The following is a 16,556-nucleotide window of genomic DNA, read 5'->3' on the forward strand; positions in this document are numbered from 1 at the left end:
GCAAACACGCCCCGCTCAGCGCCTCGCCCCGCCCTCCGCTGCCATTGGCCGGAGCGGGGTCGCCGCAGCCAGTCGCGGGCGGGGAGGCGGTGGGGCCGGGCAAGATGGAGGAGTACGCTCGTGAGCCCTGGTGAGGGGATGGGGATGGGGATCGGGATCCGCGAGCGCCGGGACGGGGCGGGTGAGCGGTGCGGGCGCGCTCCGGGGCCGCTCCCCGTCTGGGGGGCGGAGTTGACCTTGGTGGGGCCCCCTGCGGGAGGCGGCGCAGGCCAGGCCGTGCCGCGAGGCCCGCTCGAGGCCTGGCAGCCGGGCCCTGGCGCTACCGAGCCCCCGCGGCCTCTCGGAGCGGCGAGGAGCCGGCGGGGCCCTGCGACCTGCGCCGCTCATGCGCCTCCGGGGGCGGCGGCGGGCGCTGCACTGGCGGACCTATGTTCGGTCTTTCAGCACCCCCTTATTCACAGCCCTGCCTCGGTCCCTCGTCCTCAGCTTCCCTTCCAGCCTTCCCTTATCCTTAGTGCCTCCCTATTCTCAGCCCGCCTCGGCCTCAGCCCCCCCCATCATGGGTCTCCCTATCCACAATTCCCCCTTGTCCTCAGCTCCTCACATTCTCGGTCCATTCCTTATTTACAGGCTTCCCCCTTCTGCTCCCCTTCTCATCCTCAGTCCTTTCGTCGTTCTCAGATCATCCATCCTCAATCCCCCCTCATTCTCAGCTACCTCATATCTTCCCCGATGTACAGCCCCTACAATCCTCAGTCCCATCTTCATCCTCAGCCACCATCTGTCCCCCCCCATCTTCAGTCCTTCCTCTCATCCAAAGACCCCCGATCATCAGCGCCACCATCTCAGCCTTCCTTCATCTACAGCTCCCCTCACTCTCAGCCTCCCCCTCACCCCACTCAGCCTTTTCTCACCCTTATTTCTTTTTCAGTTCTCTCCCTCATCCTCAGTCTCGTCTGTCGTCAGCCTCCCCCACGCTCTCCTCAGCTTTCTCTCACCCTCAGCCCCCAAGTCCTCCCTCATCTTTGGTTCCCCCCAGGCTGCCCTCACACCCCCCATGGCCCTGTTCTTCTCCCTCCCCATTTCCATAAGCCTAGCCCAACCCCCCAGCCCCCTCCATGCCAAGCTGGCAGTGTCTGACTTCTGTCATGGTTCAGCACTGTCTTTGTAGACCTACACATTGGTTGCAAGTCAAAGGTTGTATTTGTAGTAACAAAAGGATTAAATGCAAGCTCAAGCACGGGGTTACTGAATAATGGGCAGAGTTTCTTAGCATGGGACTTGGGACAAGGGCCTGGAGTCACAGGCAGGATGGGAGGAATGGCTTCCTACTGCCAGAGGGCAGGGTTAGATGGGATGGTGGGAAGAAATTCTTACCTGTGTGGTGAGGCCTTGGTCCAGGCTGCCCAGAGAAGCTGTGGCTGCCCCATCCCTGGCAGTGTCCAAGGCCAGATTGGGCATTGGGGTTTGGAGCAATGTGGGATAGTGGAAGTGGGGGTGGAATGGGATGAGCTTTAAGGTCTCTTCCAGCACAAACCAGGCTGAGATTCTGCTCACCTTTGCAGACAGGGACCTGCAGCTGATCATGAGGCTTTTCCCAAACTTTGTAGGTTACTTTCCTGACATGTATTAAGTTGGTCCATAAACATCACCCCTGCCTTTTTAAACAGCATTAAGTCTGGGACATGGCCAAAGTAAATAGTATTTATTTATAGATGGCTGTGGTCTTCAGGTAATCTCAGAATTGGTTGAGGTTGGAAAAGACTTCTCAGACCATCAAGTCTAACCTCTGAAGCATTGTCAACCTGTGACCCCCACCTTGTCAACCAGACCAGAGCACTGAGTGCCATCTCCCCTCATTCCTTGAACAGCTCCAGGGATGAGGATTCCACCACCACTCTGGGCAGCCCCTTCCAATGCTTGACAGTCCTTTCTGTGCAGAAAGTCCTCTTGATATCCTCCTGACCCTCCCCAGCTGCAGCTTGAAGCTGTATCCTTACTGCTGTGCTGTAGGGGTGTTTTGCTGCCAAGCCATGTGGGGCTGTTGGTGTTCCCCGTTCTGGTTCCTGATGAGCCGTTGGCAGAGAGAAAAGGCCTATTTTCATTTAAAGTGTGGTGTTCTCTGATTCCAGTGGTTATCCAGCTGTCAGGAGAGCTGCAGGATGCCATGGGGCTTGGAGGGAGGACTCACTCCTCTCCCAGGCAGCCAGAAATGGTGTGTGGCTGTCCCAGAGCCCTGGGAGAAGTGAAGTCTTGGCCTTTGCATTCCTCATCTCTGAGCTGTCTCTGGTGCTGTCAGGAGCAGGAACCCGACCTTATCCACATGTCATTTCCCTGCACCTCAGAGTCAGGGAAACAGTTAACAGTACTGCAATGCTTGTGGATAAGTGCCAGGTTAACAATGGAATAATCTCTTTTCTTCTCCTCCAGTTCTTTATGAGGTCAAACAGTGCAAAGGCTGGGGGAATTTTGTGTCAGCTCTGACGGAGTTTGGAGGAACTGACACACGGGCTGGCTGTGCTGGGATCAAAGAGATTCTCTGATGTAAAAGCTGCTCAGAAAAGCTTGGAGAGTAGTTTAAAATGAAAATTAGGAATCCCTAAGGTAACAGCTAATGAGGTTAGAGAGGGAAGCTTTCCATTATTGGGGTCTCATTAACAAGGTTTTAGGAAAAAGCAGCAGATTTGTAGATTGGAATTCCATGACTTTGTGCATAAGGGAAACCTGCTTTACATAATCCATTTAGGTTTCCAAAAGGCCTTTTAATCAGATCACTCTTAGAGAGTTAACAAAGGGAGAGAGTTGGGATGTTTTATTCATAACAGAGGAAATAAAAATCTGCACAAGAGATGTGAGAATAAAACAACAAAAAAATCCCAAAAGAGCTGTGAGTTGCTTTCCATTTTGGTATCTTGGGCAAGAGTGTGCTAGGAACCTTTTCCTGATGCATGAAAGAGTGGAAGGAAAATAAATTGTTGAGTTATTGAATGCAGTTAGGGCTGATGGGGTTGTAATGAGATGAAACCATGTGCAGACAAGCAGGAGGTGATGAAGGAAAAAATACACCCCTCTGCTTCCTGAGGCCATGTGGATTTGGGATGTGGATGTAGCTGTTGCTGGGGACACTCAGTGGTGACACTTGGGTGGGGTCCTGGCACCTTGGGAATGACCCAGCGATCCAAGGTACAAAAGCAAAGCTGACATTGAGTGTGATCTGTGCCCACAGGAGTTCACTCTGACAAGGGGCAGGGCTGGCTGTGGAGGAGGAGGAGGTTTGGAATTAGGTTGTGAACGTGAGGAGCCTGGGAGAACACTCAGGAGAGGCACTGCAAATTAGAGATTTCTTCAGGAGGAAAACATCTTGTGGCAAAGCCTGCAGCACAGTGAAGGGGGTTTGTCACCCATCACTAGAGGAGGTGTGTAAGGTGGGGAAGTGGCAGGTCAGGGATAATGTCCTCATATGCAGGAGCTGGAAGCTGTAGGGGCTCCTCAGGAACAGAAACATGACATTCTGAGTGAAATTGGAAGTGCTCATTGATAATCCTGCCTGACACAAACACTTGCCATGGTGCTCAGATTTGTTACCTGCATGCTGTTGTAGGCTGACTTTTGCATTTTCTGATTATTGGCAGTGTAGGCATTAAATCACCTGAGTGCTTGGCTGGAAGATCTCAGTACAAGATGAAAGAAACCAAACAGCTTTGTTATTTTATGCTCTGAAATTACCCACAGCGACAACAGAAGTTAATGGCATCTTAAAGCTTACCTAATTTAGGATTGATTTAGGGTTGCAAGGCTTCAGTTCTTGGCAGACGAACCCCAGATTCAGGCTCCCCAGCAGGTACTGACAGCCTGTGCTGCAGGAAGGTGCTTCTGTGCAAGGTTTTCCTGGCTGCTCTGTGGTGTTGGAGCAGGAAAATTGGGTGCTATACCTCTGAGGGGATCTCTGTTTTGTTTGAATGGACTTCAGAGATCCTGGATGCATCAGGAAAAACCTTTCCAGCTCAGCAAAGATTACTTTGAAGTCTCATTTAAATAAGCAAAACAAATGAAAAGGGTGAGTAATTCAAGAAAAGGTGTTTTGTGACAACTGGGAACTGAGTCTCATGGAATTTGCTGCCTCAGTTCTCTGTAGATCGAGAGATTAATGAGATCAGGGAATTTAAAGCTATTTACACTATGTAAGTAGGGTAGAGCTGGAATTCTGCAGGAGTTTTCCATGATGGATGTCTCTGCCTTGTGTGAGGAGTTCAGGCATTTCTGTATATTTGGTATTTACCACTCCAGGGAAGGAGGCCAGGAGACTCTGGCAAAGGTTGAGTTTGTTTTGCTGAAATATTCTTGGTTCTGTGTTGCTGCCTGCTCAGTGAGCTGTATGTGAGACAGTAGAGCCACCAGGCTTGATCTTCACCCCAGTTATACCAGTGCCAAAGTGCTGGATCCATCCCACTCACACGGTTTAACATGATGGGGTTTAATATTTTCATCTCTGTTTTTCTTTCCAGTCCCTGGAGGATAGTGGATGATTGTGGAGGGGCCTTCACCATGGGGGCCATAGGAGGGGGCATTTTCCAGGCTATCAAAGGCTTCCGAAATTCCCCAGTGGTGAGTAAAATCCTCTGAAGGTGCAATGACTGCAGTCTTCCCTCCACTGCCTGCTCCAGGGAGTGTGACAGTGAAGGGGAAGGAGAATAAATCCCTGTGCAGGGAGCAGGGCTGACTAAAGACCTGTACACTGTTAATCCAGACCATGAGAATCTGTCCTGGCTCAAGATCTGTGGGGGTTCTTCATCTCTGGGGATAAAATTGCTGCTTCCCCATTTGCCCTGGTGGCTGCAGTGGGACACTGGTAGCTTGTTCTTCCCTAACTGATGAACATTTCCCTCAGGATGGGAAGTACAACCAGAAAGATCCATCTTGGCTGATCTGCTGCCTGTGGTTCTGTCTGCATGGAGGGGCATGGAGCCTGGGCTCTCCTTCCTCTCCTGGCCCTTCCCTTTCTTTTAAAACATGGAATGACTCAAAGAAAGAATCTTTTTCTCCTTAATATTTATATTAAAGGGTATAATTTTCTTCAATTAATCTCTTATTTAATCATTGCTCCTTTTATTAACTTGATTTTTTAATCCTCAGGTTTGGTTCTAGTGCAGGAGTGATTAAACATGGAAGTGAAGTTTTGCTGATGCAAGTTGTTTTTCACTTTTGAGATATCTGCTGCAAAATTTTGGCTATAAGCCCATTGCAGAGACATTTGATAAATTAAGATCCAATTGCTGCTAGAATATTTGTTTTAAAATTTCTCTGAGTTCATATATGAGGTGTTTTCGATGTTACTCTGGCAATAAGCTGTTGGCTTGAGGTGGGTTTGATAAGTAACTGTTTCCAAACAAGTCAGATTCTGCAGACACTTCACTTGAAAAGGATTGTGTGCTTAATTAGATTCTTAATTTTGCTTAAGACTTGCTAAATACACCTATCCCCACTTCTGAGTGATTGTAACAAAAATAAAACTTGGTGGATATTCTTTAAATTGTGTTAAAGTGTGGGAAAATGTGTAACTGTTCTGTGGGGTCCTGGGTGATGTGTTGAGTATTGGACTCTGGAAAGCTCAGCGTGACTTTGCTTCTCTTGCTACAAAGACACCTCTGATTCCACCTGCAGGAATGACTAAACATAGGACAGCTAGTGTCATTGCCCATCAGAAAAATTATACATGAGAAAAATCACTGCTTATCCTGCTAAAATGTTACTGTAATGCCTCCTTCAGTCCTGCTGGGACACTCCGACTGTGAACCTAAATTGTTTCCTGCCTGGTGTGTAATTCCCATCTGTACCTGACAGGAATATTGTATGGAAGTGATAAATAGTGAAATAGATGTAAAGCACACTAGCACACTTTGTCTCAGCTCCTCACAGATGCTGAGGCTCAGAAATGTGTTGGGCCTGTGGCAGGTTTTTGCAGTATAGACTCAGCTTGGCTGTAAGATTTTACTGTTTTATTTTAACTGAATTCTCTTATTTTAGGGTGTAAACCACCGGCTGCGGGGCAGCTTGACAGCCATTAAAACCAGAGCTCCACAACTGGGAGGTAATGAATTTTGAGGTTTTGTTGCACAGAATTGACTGTTGGTAGATAACAGAGTTTGGGAATGTCAGATGGTGCAGCTGCACTGACACCTGAGCTGAGTCTCAGCAGGTTTGTTGGCCCAAGCAATGGGTAAATACAGTTCTAATATATCCAAAATGAGTTTGGTTGTGGAGGAAACAGTCTGTGTTCCTGGACAGATAAGGCAGCAGTTAATAACAGGTCATATCTTAAACAGCAGAGCTCCCTGGAGCCTCTTCATGGTGTGGAGGGGGTTAAGATAAAACTAACTGATTATGAAAAGTGATCCAGCTTGGATCAAAAATAGAGTTTGGGGGTGTCCATGCATGTGCTGTAGGATATTGAGCTCCTGAGGCCACAGGAGCAGGGTTGGGTGAGATGTGAAGTGTGACATGACTGCATCATTGTGAGGAAATATGTTAAAAAGGGATAAATCTGCAAGTTTCTTCAGCTAATCTGACTTTGTTAGGATGAAAGTTCCATTATAATCATGGTTTGATAAATTTTCTGTAGTTAATTGTAGATTAGTGAGATGATATATAAAATGGGGGGAGAGGGGGATGATGACATGTCATGTTGGAAATTTCCTGTATTGATTTTAATCTGTATTTGGCTCTTTGTAAGTCTGAATTTACTTCATGTCTGAAAGGGAGCACATTAAACACCTTGGCATCTGCTGTGCAGCACAACTGGCTTTTCTGCTCTCTCCAAAATGGCTTTGGTTTGATTTGGAACAGGGAGCTTTGCTGTCTGGGGAGGTCTCTTCTCCATGATTGACTGCAGTATGGTCAGAATGAGAGGGAAGGAAGATCCTTGGAATTCCATCACGAGCGGAGCCCTGACTGGAGCCATTTTAGCTGCAAGAAGTAAGAAACTGGGGGTATCAGATGAAAATCTCCTGCTCTCTAAATGTACACTTCTCATTGTTATAGCAAAGCACTCAAAGCACTGTGACACCCAGGTTGGAATTTGGTGTCTCAGAGTCTGAAAAATAATCTGAAACTTTTCTCCTGTCCTTAGGAAAGTAATAATCAGGCTCCCAAAACGTTCCCGGTGTTCCTTGAAAGGAGGGTGAGGGGAGTTGCCCAGTAATTATCCTTTAATGCAGCTTAATGGAAAAAATTACTGCTCTGAGTCTGCTTTAGGAGAGATTAAGGCACGAAGGGGATGGGGAGGCCCTGGCACAGGGTGCCCTGAGCAGCTGTGGCTGCCCCATCCCTGGAAGTGTCCAAGGCCAGGTTGGATGGTGCTTGACACAACCTGGGATAGTGGAAGGTGTCCCAGCCTGTGGCAGGGGGTGGAATGAAATGATCTTTAAGGTCCCTTCCAGCCCAAACCATCCTGGGGTTCAATGGATTCTCACATGTACCAAAGGAATTAAGTGTTGGTTTGTGCTTTTCATTTCCAGATGGCCCTGTTGCCATGGTTGGATCTGCTGCAATGGGAGGAATTCTCCTGGCCCTGATCGAAGGAGCTGGAATTCTGCTGACAAGATTTGCCTCCACACAGTTCCCAAACGGTAAGGAGCCAGCAGAGGATGTGTCACAAGGATTTGCTTTGCTGATGTGCCCCTGGCAGTCATCTTCTTATCCTAGACTGCCCTGCCAGCTCCTGAGGCTGTGGAAAGCCAAGGAGGAGCTGCAGGTGCTGATGAGATGAGATTATCACCAGCTGCTTCCCACTGGGAGACTGGAGGTGGCAAGGGTGAGAGCAGGGATGTCCCTGCTGTCCCTGGCTTCTGCCACACACCTGGCACATGGTGGCAGAAGGGTTTTACTCAGGGGTGGGACACAATTGTTTGAGGGAATGGCAGGCAGCACATTGTGGAAAAGAGGAGTGAGTCTGGCAGGTTGTGGTCTGTGTAGGGAACTCTGGGGTAAATGAAAGGATGAAGACCTGGCAGGTAGAGATACATAATTTCCAAAAAAGGGTGGTGGTGATTCTCTTCTAAACTGCTTCAGTATCTACGTGCCTTTTTTCTTTCCCAAGCAAAATGCAAGCAGAGCTCTCACTGAGTAAGGAATTGTTGTGGGAATGCTTCCTGTGAAAAATGCTAAATACCTCTGTCACAGAATCCCAGACTGGATTGGGGTGGCAGGGACCTCAAAGCCCATCTCATTCTACCTCCTGCCATGGGCACAAACACCTTCCACTATCTCAGGTTGCTCCAAGCCCTCTCTGACCTTGGGTGCTGAGGCCCTGGCACAGGCTGCCCAGAGCAGCTGTGGCTGCCCCATCCCTGGCAGTGTCCATGGCCAGGTTGGACAGGGCTAGGAGCAACCTGGACTAGTGGAAGATGTCTGTGCCCATGGCAGAGGGTAGAACTGAATAAGCTTTAAGGTCTCTTCCAACCCAAACCAGTCTGTGATTCTATGCTACTTTTGAAACTCTTTATGAAACCCAAACAACTCCAGGATTTATGATTAATTTTAAGAGGGATTTATATAAACAAACCAGCTGTGAATTCTGTTAATGGGAAGAATCTTCTGCATTTTGTTATTTATTTGCCTTTTCCCCTGTCCATGCTCTAGGCCCACAGTTGTCAGAGGATCCTTCCCAGCTCCAGCCACCCCCGTTTAGTGACTACCGACAGTACCAATGATGGTCCCTGGCCGCCTCCTCCTCCTCTTCCTCCCCTGTTCCTGAGCAGTCCCACCTGGAGGATGTGGAGGGGGTTTGTACTTAGACCAGTGGTGGTCTATGCCAGGAGGACCTGCAGCATTTCTCAATGTCAAATTGCTCAGGAGAACTTTTAGAAAAGAAAATCTATTTATTCCTGATATATTCCATTGCTGTAATGTTACACATGTCTGGTAGAATACAAGGAGATTTGAGACAAGGACCAAACGGAGTCTTGTCATCCTTTGGGCACAGACTGGAGTGAAAGTCTTGGAGTCTTCTCTGGGATGTTGCACCTGCAGTGAATGCAGCTGAAAGGTAGCCTCTTCCCTGTCAAATTTAAGTTATGGGGCTGGAGGGGGAAGCATTGCACCTGCTGCCAGCACAGCCTCCTGCTTTTCATTTCGGATCCTGGCCTGAGCAGAATTACCACATCTGCTCTGCAGTTTTGTCCTTAAACTCCTGCTCTAGAAGCCCCTTCCCTCTTGCTAGCAGTTACAGAATCACATCCAGTGAGGTTTTCTGTTGTAACTCACTAATTAACTCATTGATCAAGCTATTGCTTGCTGGGAATTCCTGATACAGTGTCCAGCCTGGGGGATTTCCAAAGCTGGGCCAGCCACATCCAGACAGCTCAGCAAAAGGACATCCCCGGTCTGGGGGATGGCAGGGGCAGGTGGCACAGGGGCTATAGTGGCTCTGCCCACACTCCTTCACCTGTAGGTCAGGCAATGGCCCTCAGCTGCCTGAACTGGACTTTGCTGGCCTCTGCACCTCCAAACCTCCTGACAGTCACTGTCCCCTGTGCACCAGGAGAAGTCTCTGAATGGGCCATGGTCCTGCACTGCTCCCACCCTGGCCAGGCTGTGCCACCTCTCCTGCCCTGCAGAGCCCCAAAGGAAGTCACAGCCCCAGAGCTGTCACCAGCCAGGGCTGGCTTTCCTGCCCTGTCATCACAACACTCCAATTTCCTGTTTTATTCCAGCCCAGTCCAGAGTCCACCGCAGCTGGAGGGATTCCACTGCCCCAGGGCACTCCTGGCCTGTTCCTGGGGTGCCCAGAGCCCTCTCTTCCCCCACCCCAAAAATGGACATGGACACAGTGGTGACACTGAACTATTGACCTTTTTATTTCAATCAGCTACAGCAGCTCTACATTCCCTACAACACTGTTCTTCCTCCCTCCTCCCAACATGGAGGGAGCCAAGGACTGCGGTGGCAGCGCGTTGTCTTAAAGCTTAGTATTAAATATTAAATATTCTTTCATTTATGTTTACATTACTTTGTCAAGGAAAACAAAACAAAAAGGACAATTAAAACTTTAAATTACATGAGTGTGTGCCTGTGCCTGGGGCTGCCCCAGCCAGGCACTGCCGTGGGGGATATGCAAAACTCCTGGTTGATGGAGAGTGGGATGTGCACAGCTGTGCAGGAGCAGCAAGCACCAGGTGACCCTGGTGCAGCAGAAACACTGTCTGGAGGAGTCAGGCACCCCCCTGCAGCCCCAGCACAGTGCGTGGGGAAGGGGGTGAGGATTTGGTCGACAACTTTGCTAAAGGATTTACCCATTTCTTACTTTTTTGTTTCTTTAAAAGAAAAAAAACAACAAACCAACAACCCCAAATGGTTTTGAGTCTTCCTTTGATTTTAGCAAAGACAAGAGTTTAAAAAGCACTTAGGAAGCTTGTACTAAAACCAGGCGCTCTCAGAGGAGAGAGTCGTCTGTGCACCCCCCTTCCAGGCCGTAGCGGAATTCCTGCAGGTTGGACACCCCGTAGAAGTGGACAAAGGCTGCAGCCACTACCAGCACATGGAAGATCTGATGAGACTGGAACTGGAGGGAAGCAAAAAAGCCTTTAGACCAGACCAAAGGGGACACCCACACTGTCAACACCACCTCTTCCTCTTCCTTGCTGCTCCAGGACTGTCCTTTGCTCTCTGCTCCCCCCTGTTGCACCCAGCAGTGATTCCCACCCTGTATTTTACCCTGCCCACACACAGCAGCCGTTCAAGGTCTGCCTGCCACTGTGCTGAGGCACAACCTGACATCCCATCCATCCCTCAATGCCCCCTCTGTTGAGCCAGAGCTGCCCCCAAGGTTTGCTGATCCCCACACTCACCCAGATGTCAAACTTGCCCGGGAAGAAGCGCTCAGGGATGCGGGCAGCATAGAGCCCAGCGCCCGTGATGTACATCACAGCCATGAGGAAGAACCAGCCCATCTGCCCCACCGTGGTGGCCTTCACAAAGCCTTCAGCAATGGTGAAGTGCATGGTGGGCACAACCCCGCTCAGTCCCAGCCCCAGGAACACGCCTGTAGCCCAGAGAGACCAGGGAAACGAGCTCAGTGGGAGTTGAGGGGAGCTGCTCCTGCCACCAATTCCCCTGAATCCCTCATCCTGTGCTAGGGAAGCAGCTTTTCTTCACTGAATTCACAGAATATCTTGAGCTGAAAAGGACTCTTAGAGATCATTGTGTCCAACTCTTGGCCCTGCACAGGAGACCCCCAAACAATCCCCCCACTGTGTCTGAAAGAATTGTCCTAACACTCCTCAAACTTCTCCAATCCTACGGCACATATCCTTCCCAAAATGAGGGAGCCACAGGTCCACATTCCAGGCAAACCACCCCTGTGCCCGTTGGGTAGAATCCACCCACTGTTTTTTATGCAGGGCTGCAGCAGCTCCCACTCCTGGCTATGGGAATGGACTTTGTAAGGTGCCAGCCCTTTGGACTGGACAGGAACACAGCCACCCCTTCCAGTACAGTAATTTCTTGCAGCTCCTGAGGAAGGAGCTCAGCAGCAGCTGAAATGTTCACTCTGCCCTCTGATGAGTTGGCAAAGAACAAGTGGCACTGTGGTGACACGGGCCTGGAGAGGCTCTGGGTGGCACCCGGCTGGATCCTGCTCGTGCTGGGGGCACAGTGGGGAGGAGCCAGGGGGATGTGAGTGCCACCTCTCCCCTGCCCTCATCTGAGGGCTCTCAGGTGGCCTCTGTCTCAGCATGGTCTCTCCTCACTTCATGCAGCCAGGACAGTGCTCTGAGACATTTGCTTCAGGGCCCCTGGGAGTTGGGGAGGGAGGTGTCTCCTGGTGCTTCAGCCAGGCTGGAGGGAACCCCCCACTGCACCCCCGGGAAGGCAGGGACCAGCCAGCACATCCCTGGCAGGGAAGAGCTCAGGAATTCCTTTCTCCTCTGCCTCAGCTGCAGCTTCCTGCTGCTAAACTGCTTCCTGTAGAAGGCAGAAAAGGCACAGCCCCAGCTGACCCAGGCTATTTTTAAACTCCAAACCTCAGGCTCTGCTCAGCAGATGAATCCCCAGCACAGCAAGAGAAGGCAGGAGGCTGCTCCCTGCAGTGCTGTGCTGCTCCAGGGAAATGAAAGCCTGCAGCTCCCAGAGCTTCTCCCAAACGAGATCTGCCCAAAGTGATTCCCAGGAGCTGGGGGAGGAGGGAGCCCCTACCTGCTCTGGTCTGCCTGTGCTTGGGAGTGGCAAATCGGTCCCACTGTGCCACAATGATGGCAGAGATACCCAAGACACAGACGATGGAGAGGTAGATGAGTCTTGGCTGTGGAGAGCAGTAGAATGAGTAGTAGAGCCACGGGACGAAGCTCCCCATGATCAGCAGTGCAATTCCTGAATAATCCAACCTGCAGCCAGGGTGCAATGACAGAGAGCCACAGGTGAGCCCCAAAATCCGCCCCCTCCATGTGGAAAGGGACTCTCCAGCCTGCACCTGAGTGGAGTCACTGGGCAGGAGAGCTGTGCTGGAGTCCCATCAGGGCAGGTGTGACAGGAGAAAGGGCTGGGCACAGTGGGAATGCTGGGGAGGGGCAAGAGGAGGCTGGAACTCAAACCACAGGGAACAAATCCCTGTGCACATGGATCTGTGATCCTCCACTCATCTCACCACTGAAACATAGCCCCTGCACCGCCCCCCCTGCCTTCCCAGGAACACAAGGGCATTCCTGCTGGATTTGTTCTGAAGACAGGATCCCGTGGGATCTCTAGGGGTTGTGCAAAGGGGATGGGCACGATTCCCAGCCAGCAGCACTCAAATAAATGCCTTTAACAGCCATGAGGGAGCAGAATGTCACTCGAGAGCCTCACTGCAAAGGCTGGTGGGAGCAGCCCAGGAAGAGGCACAAACCACTGACCAGCCTTCCCACTCTGCTGGGAATCCTGTTCCTTCTTTCCATTTGGTTTCAGTCCAAACTGAGGTTTTTAAAAGCATCCAGTAAACTGGGTCCTGCCAAACTGGCCATGGCCCCCAGCTGCCCAGTGAGAGTGTGACCCCTCCTCAATTCACTGCTACAAGAGGCAACAGAGCCTGTTCCCTTGGGAGCTGCAGTGTCCCAGGATCTTTATCATGCACCTGAGGCCCCTGACCTGGCACATTTCAGATGCTCAGACAGAACCCTCCAGAACCCTGTTGTGCTTCCTCTCGGTTTCATGCTGGATTGGATGGAGGCTCCCTTCCCCCAGGGATAAAACATTTGGGAACACAGTGCTTTCCAAGAGGAAATGCTGCAAGAACCCAAAACCTCCCAGGAGACCACACAACCACACTCACGCTGACTCACTTTGAAAAAGTCCGTGAGACCTTCTCTGAGTGACAGTAGACAGTGTGGAAAAGCCAGGAGAAGCTGAGGCACAGCACTGCTCCCAGGAAGAACATCCCAAACACCACCTTCTCTTGGAGAGGAGCCATGAAGTACATGTTGGGCCGCAGCATGGTCAGGATCCCCAGGCAGAGGAACAGAACAAACCCTGCAGCAGCACATGGAGAAGGAAGTCAGGGGGACAAAGTGAGGGAGTTCAGCAGAGCCAGGATAAGAACAGCCCTAGCCATGCTCCAGGAGGTCCTCAGGGGTGCTCAGTAACCCACAGTAGCTCCTTGGCTAAGGTCTTTGTAAGTGCAAATGAGAAGGTCTGGGATCAGGGGAAGGGGCAGGCACAGGGCAAAGAGCTGCTGAGCTGATGTGTTTCACAGGGTCATGGAATCACAGACTAGTTTAGTAGGAAGGGACCTTAAAGCTCACCACATTCCAGCCCATGCCATGGCTAGGAACACCTGCCACTATCCCAGGTTGCTCCAAGCCTGTGGACACTTCCAGGGATGGGGCAGCCACAGCTGCCCTGGGCAACCTGGGTCAGGGCCTTACCACCCCCACAGGGAAAAATTTCTTCCAATATCCCATCTAACCCTGCCCTCTGGCAGTGGCAAGATATTCCTCCTTGTCCTATGACTCCCAGCCCTTGTCCAAAGTCCCTCTTCAGCTCTGGAAGGGGCTCTAAGGTCTCCCTGGAGCTTTGTCTTCTCCAGGCTAAGTATTCCCAGCTCTCCCAGCCCAGTTCCAGAGCAGAAGAGCTCCAGCCCTCAGAGCACCTCTCTGGCCTCCTCTGGACTCATTTCAGAGGAACGTCATCTGAGGCTTCCTTGTTTTTCCCAGGACACATTTCGCCATCCCACTCCTACAGTGGCTGAGCCCAGCCCTGGTCCCTCTCTCCCAAGGGGCTCCAGACACTCCATGTCTGATCTGCCTGCATGCACAGCATCCTCACAGGGAGCCCTGGGCATGGAGAGGACCCAGCACTGAGCCTGTTCTGACTCCAATGCAGGGTCTGAGCCCCTCCAGCCCCAGGGCTCCCCGTTCCCCACAGTCACCCAGCAGGTGTGTCCAGATGTTGCCTGTCTCAGTGTGTATCCGGAAGATGCTCCGGAAGCAGGCACGGAAGGAGGGCATGGGGGGCCGGTGTCCGTGCAGGAGGTAATCATTGTCCTTGAGCCAGTCGGGCAGGACGTCATACGGGATCACACGCCAGCGTCCTTCCCACACCTGCAACACACCAGGGGGATCAGAGCCCCAGACCCACAGGGAACAACCCAGCCCTGGCTGCTCCTCAGGGAGAAGAAGTTTGGCTTCTCAGACATCAGGTGCCCTGTGGACCCTGTCAGCCACCCACCCACATCCTGCACTTTGCTCCACAAAACCCCCAGGGAGTGATTTTACCCTCACCTCAGTTAGCACATGGTTTGACTCTCAGGCCCCAAAGGATTGATTCCAGGATCCCCCAGGGAGGCAGGGGCGATTGATACCATCAGCTTTAACCTTTCCACACCCACAGACTGTTCCCTGTGGTGGGAATTCCCGTTTGATCAGGGAAGAAGCACAGGAGCCACAGTGACTGTGGGCACTGGGTGACACCCCAGCCAGCACTGGGGCTGCTGGGCCACACCCAGGCCCACAGGAACACCGGGATTGCTCCCAGGCCCTCACCCACTATGGCTCCCATCCTGGCCATCCCCACTGGGATCAGCCCAGCAGAGCTGAAGCAAGCTGGGGCCATGTGGAGCTTTATTCTGACACAGCCTGTCACCCCAAACCCTGGGATTGGGGAATCTGCTCCAAAGTCAAGACCGGGGGATCACCACCAGCTCCAGTACCTTGTACACAAACTCTTCCATCTTCTCCATGGCATGGTGAGCCTGCAGGGGCAGGGTCAGCACCCGCACCACCTCCTCCTCCTCTTCCTCACGGGCTGCCGGGCCTGGCGGATCCTCAGCCTGCAGGGAGAAGAGCCGGGAGGGAATTATTCCAGCCCCTGGGAGAGGAATCATCCCTGCTCTTCTGAGGGCATCTGGGGCTTCATCCCTCTGAGAGGACAAGGCAGGACCCCCAGTCACCCTCGTTTATGCAACACGCTGCTGCCTGACCCGTCCTGGGCAGGCTAATCCCAGATTTATCCTGTCGAAAAGTGGGATTACCACCAGGGATTTTCATCCCTACAACCAAGGCTGGAACCGCCGCTCGGCGCAGCCGGGACACCCGGGCAGAGACAGCTCCGAGCTGGGAACGCTCTGGCTCCCGGCACATCTGCTCTCCTCAGCCGGGAAAGGGTTCGGGAAGGTGATTCCCTGCCCTGGGGAAATGCTGGGAACAGGCGGCCCAGACACAGCGATCCCGGTGACTCCATCCCTGCCGGCAGGAACAGCGTTCGGGCTGGCTCGGAGCTGCGCTCCGCTAGTTATTAATGGGATAACGGGCAGATTCCCGGGATAATCCGCGGGGACGGAGCGAGGAGACCGAGCCAGGCTCTGCCTCCCCGCCCGCCCGAGGGTCTCGGAGGGGCTCACGCTGGCAGCTCCGGTGGCTCCTTGGTCCCCTTTCTCCTCCAGGAGCGGCCCCAGCTCGGCGAGCTCCAGGTGCGCCCGTTCCCGCTCCCGCTCCCGGCCGGCGGCCGCCAGCCCGCTGCCCGCCCCGGCGGGGGCCTTGCGGGACGCCATCGGGCCGGCGGGTGCTCCGGGCCAGCCGATGAAGGTCTTTCCGCGTCCTTCTGCCGCCGCGCTGCGGGTGGAAGAAGCAGAGTTACCGGGAGCGGCGGGAGCGGCGGCAGGGCTCTCCCTGCTGGGCTGGAAGCAGACAACCCCTCTCTTCCCTGCCCGTCCCTCACCGGCCGCTACATCCCGCGGGCGGCGGCGGCGGCACCGGAAGCAACGCCGAGGGAACGGGAAGGCACAGCTCCGCTTCCGGGCTCGGGGCCGCGCCCCCAGGGCCCCAGCCTGGGGAAAGCGCTCTGTGATTGCTCAGGATCCCTGTCTGTCTCTCGTTCCTCCCGCCCCGACGGCCAGCGCCCTCTGCGATTGGTGGAGCTGCCTCGCTGGGCGCGGGCGGGAGGCGCTCTGGCCGCCCTGCTCGGCTCCATGGCTGCGCGCTCGGCTGCCCCCTGCTGGCTCGGAGCGGAGGGAGCCGAGCGCCCGGGGGCTGCGGGGCCACCGACACCGCCTTCGAGTGAATTATCCGGGATTATCTATCAATTCATTATCC

The 16,556-nt window shown here is 52.7% G+C and overlaps 2 protein-coding genes across 2 annotated transcripts; one reads left to right on the forward strand and one right to left on the reverse strand.

Moving 5' to 3' along the window:
* Positions 1-8,953, forward strand: TIMM17A (translocase of inner mitochondrial membrane 17A). The gene is made up of 6 exons (XM_015650802.3): positions 1-130; positions 4,506-4,605; positions 6,025-6,088; positions 6,844-6,972; positions 7,515-7,625; positions 8,638-8,953. Exons 1-6 carry the CDS (start codon positions 105-107, stop codon positions 8,706-8,708), a joined length of 501 nt encoding a protein of 166 aa, XP_015506288.1. The 5' UTR covers positions 1-104; the 3' UTR covers positions 8,709-8,953.
* Positions 8,954-9,830: 877 nt separating this feature from the next.
* ADIPOR1 (adiponectin receptor 1) lies at positions 9,831-16,266 on the reverse strand. Its single transcript, XM_015650801.3, has 8 exons — positions 16,183-16,266; positions 15,866-16,076; positions 15,176-15,295; positions 14,396-14,567; positions 13,311-13,497; positions 12,190-12,377; positions 10,845-11,038; positions 9,831-10,558 (listed from the first exon to the last, which is right to left on the reverse strand). The coding sequence occupies exons 2-8, from the start codon at positions 16,013-16,015 to the stop codon at positions 10,430-10,432; spliced, it is 1,140 nt and encodes a 379-aa protein (XP_015506287.1). The 5' UTR covers positions 16,016-16,076; positions 16,183-16,266; the 3' UTR covers positions 9,831-10,429.
* Between the last annotated feature and the right edge of the window lie 290 nt (positions 16,267-16,556).

The sequence above is a fragment of the Parus major genome, chromosome 26, assembly GCF_001522545.3.
Source record: "Parus major isolate Abel chromosome 26, Parus_major1.1, whole genome shotgun sequence".
Classification (NCBI taxonomy): domain Eukaryota; kingdom Metazoa; phylum Chordata; class Aves; order Passeriformes; family Paridae; genus Parus; species Parus major.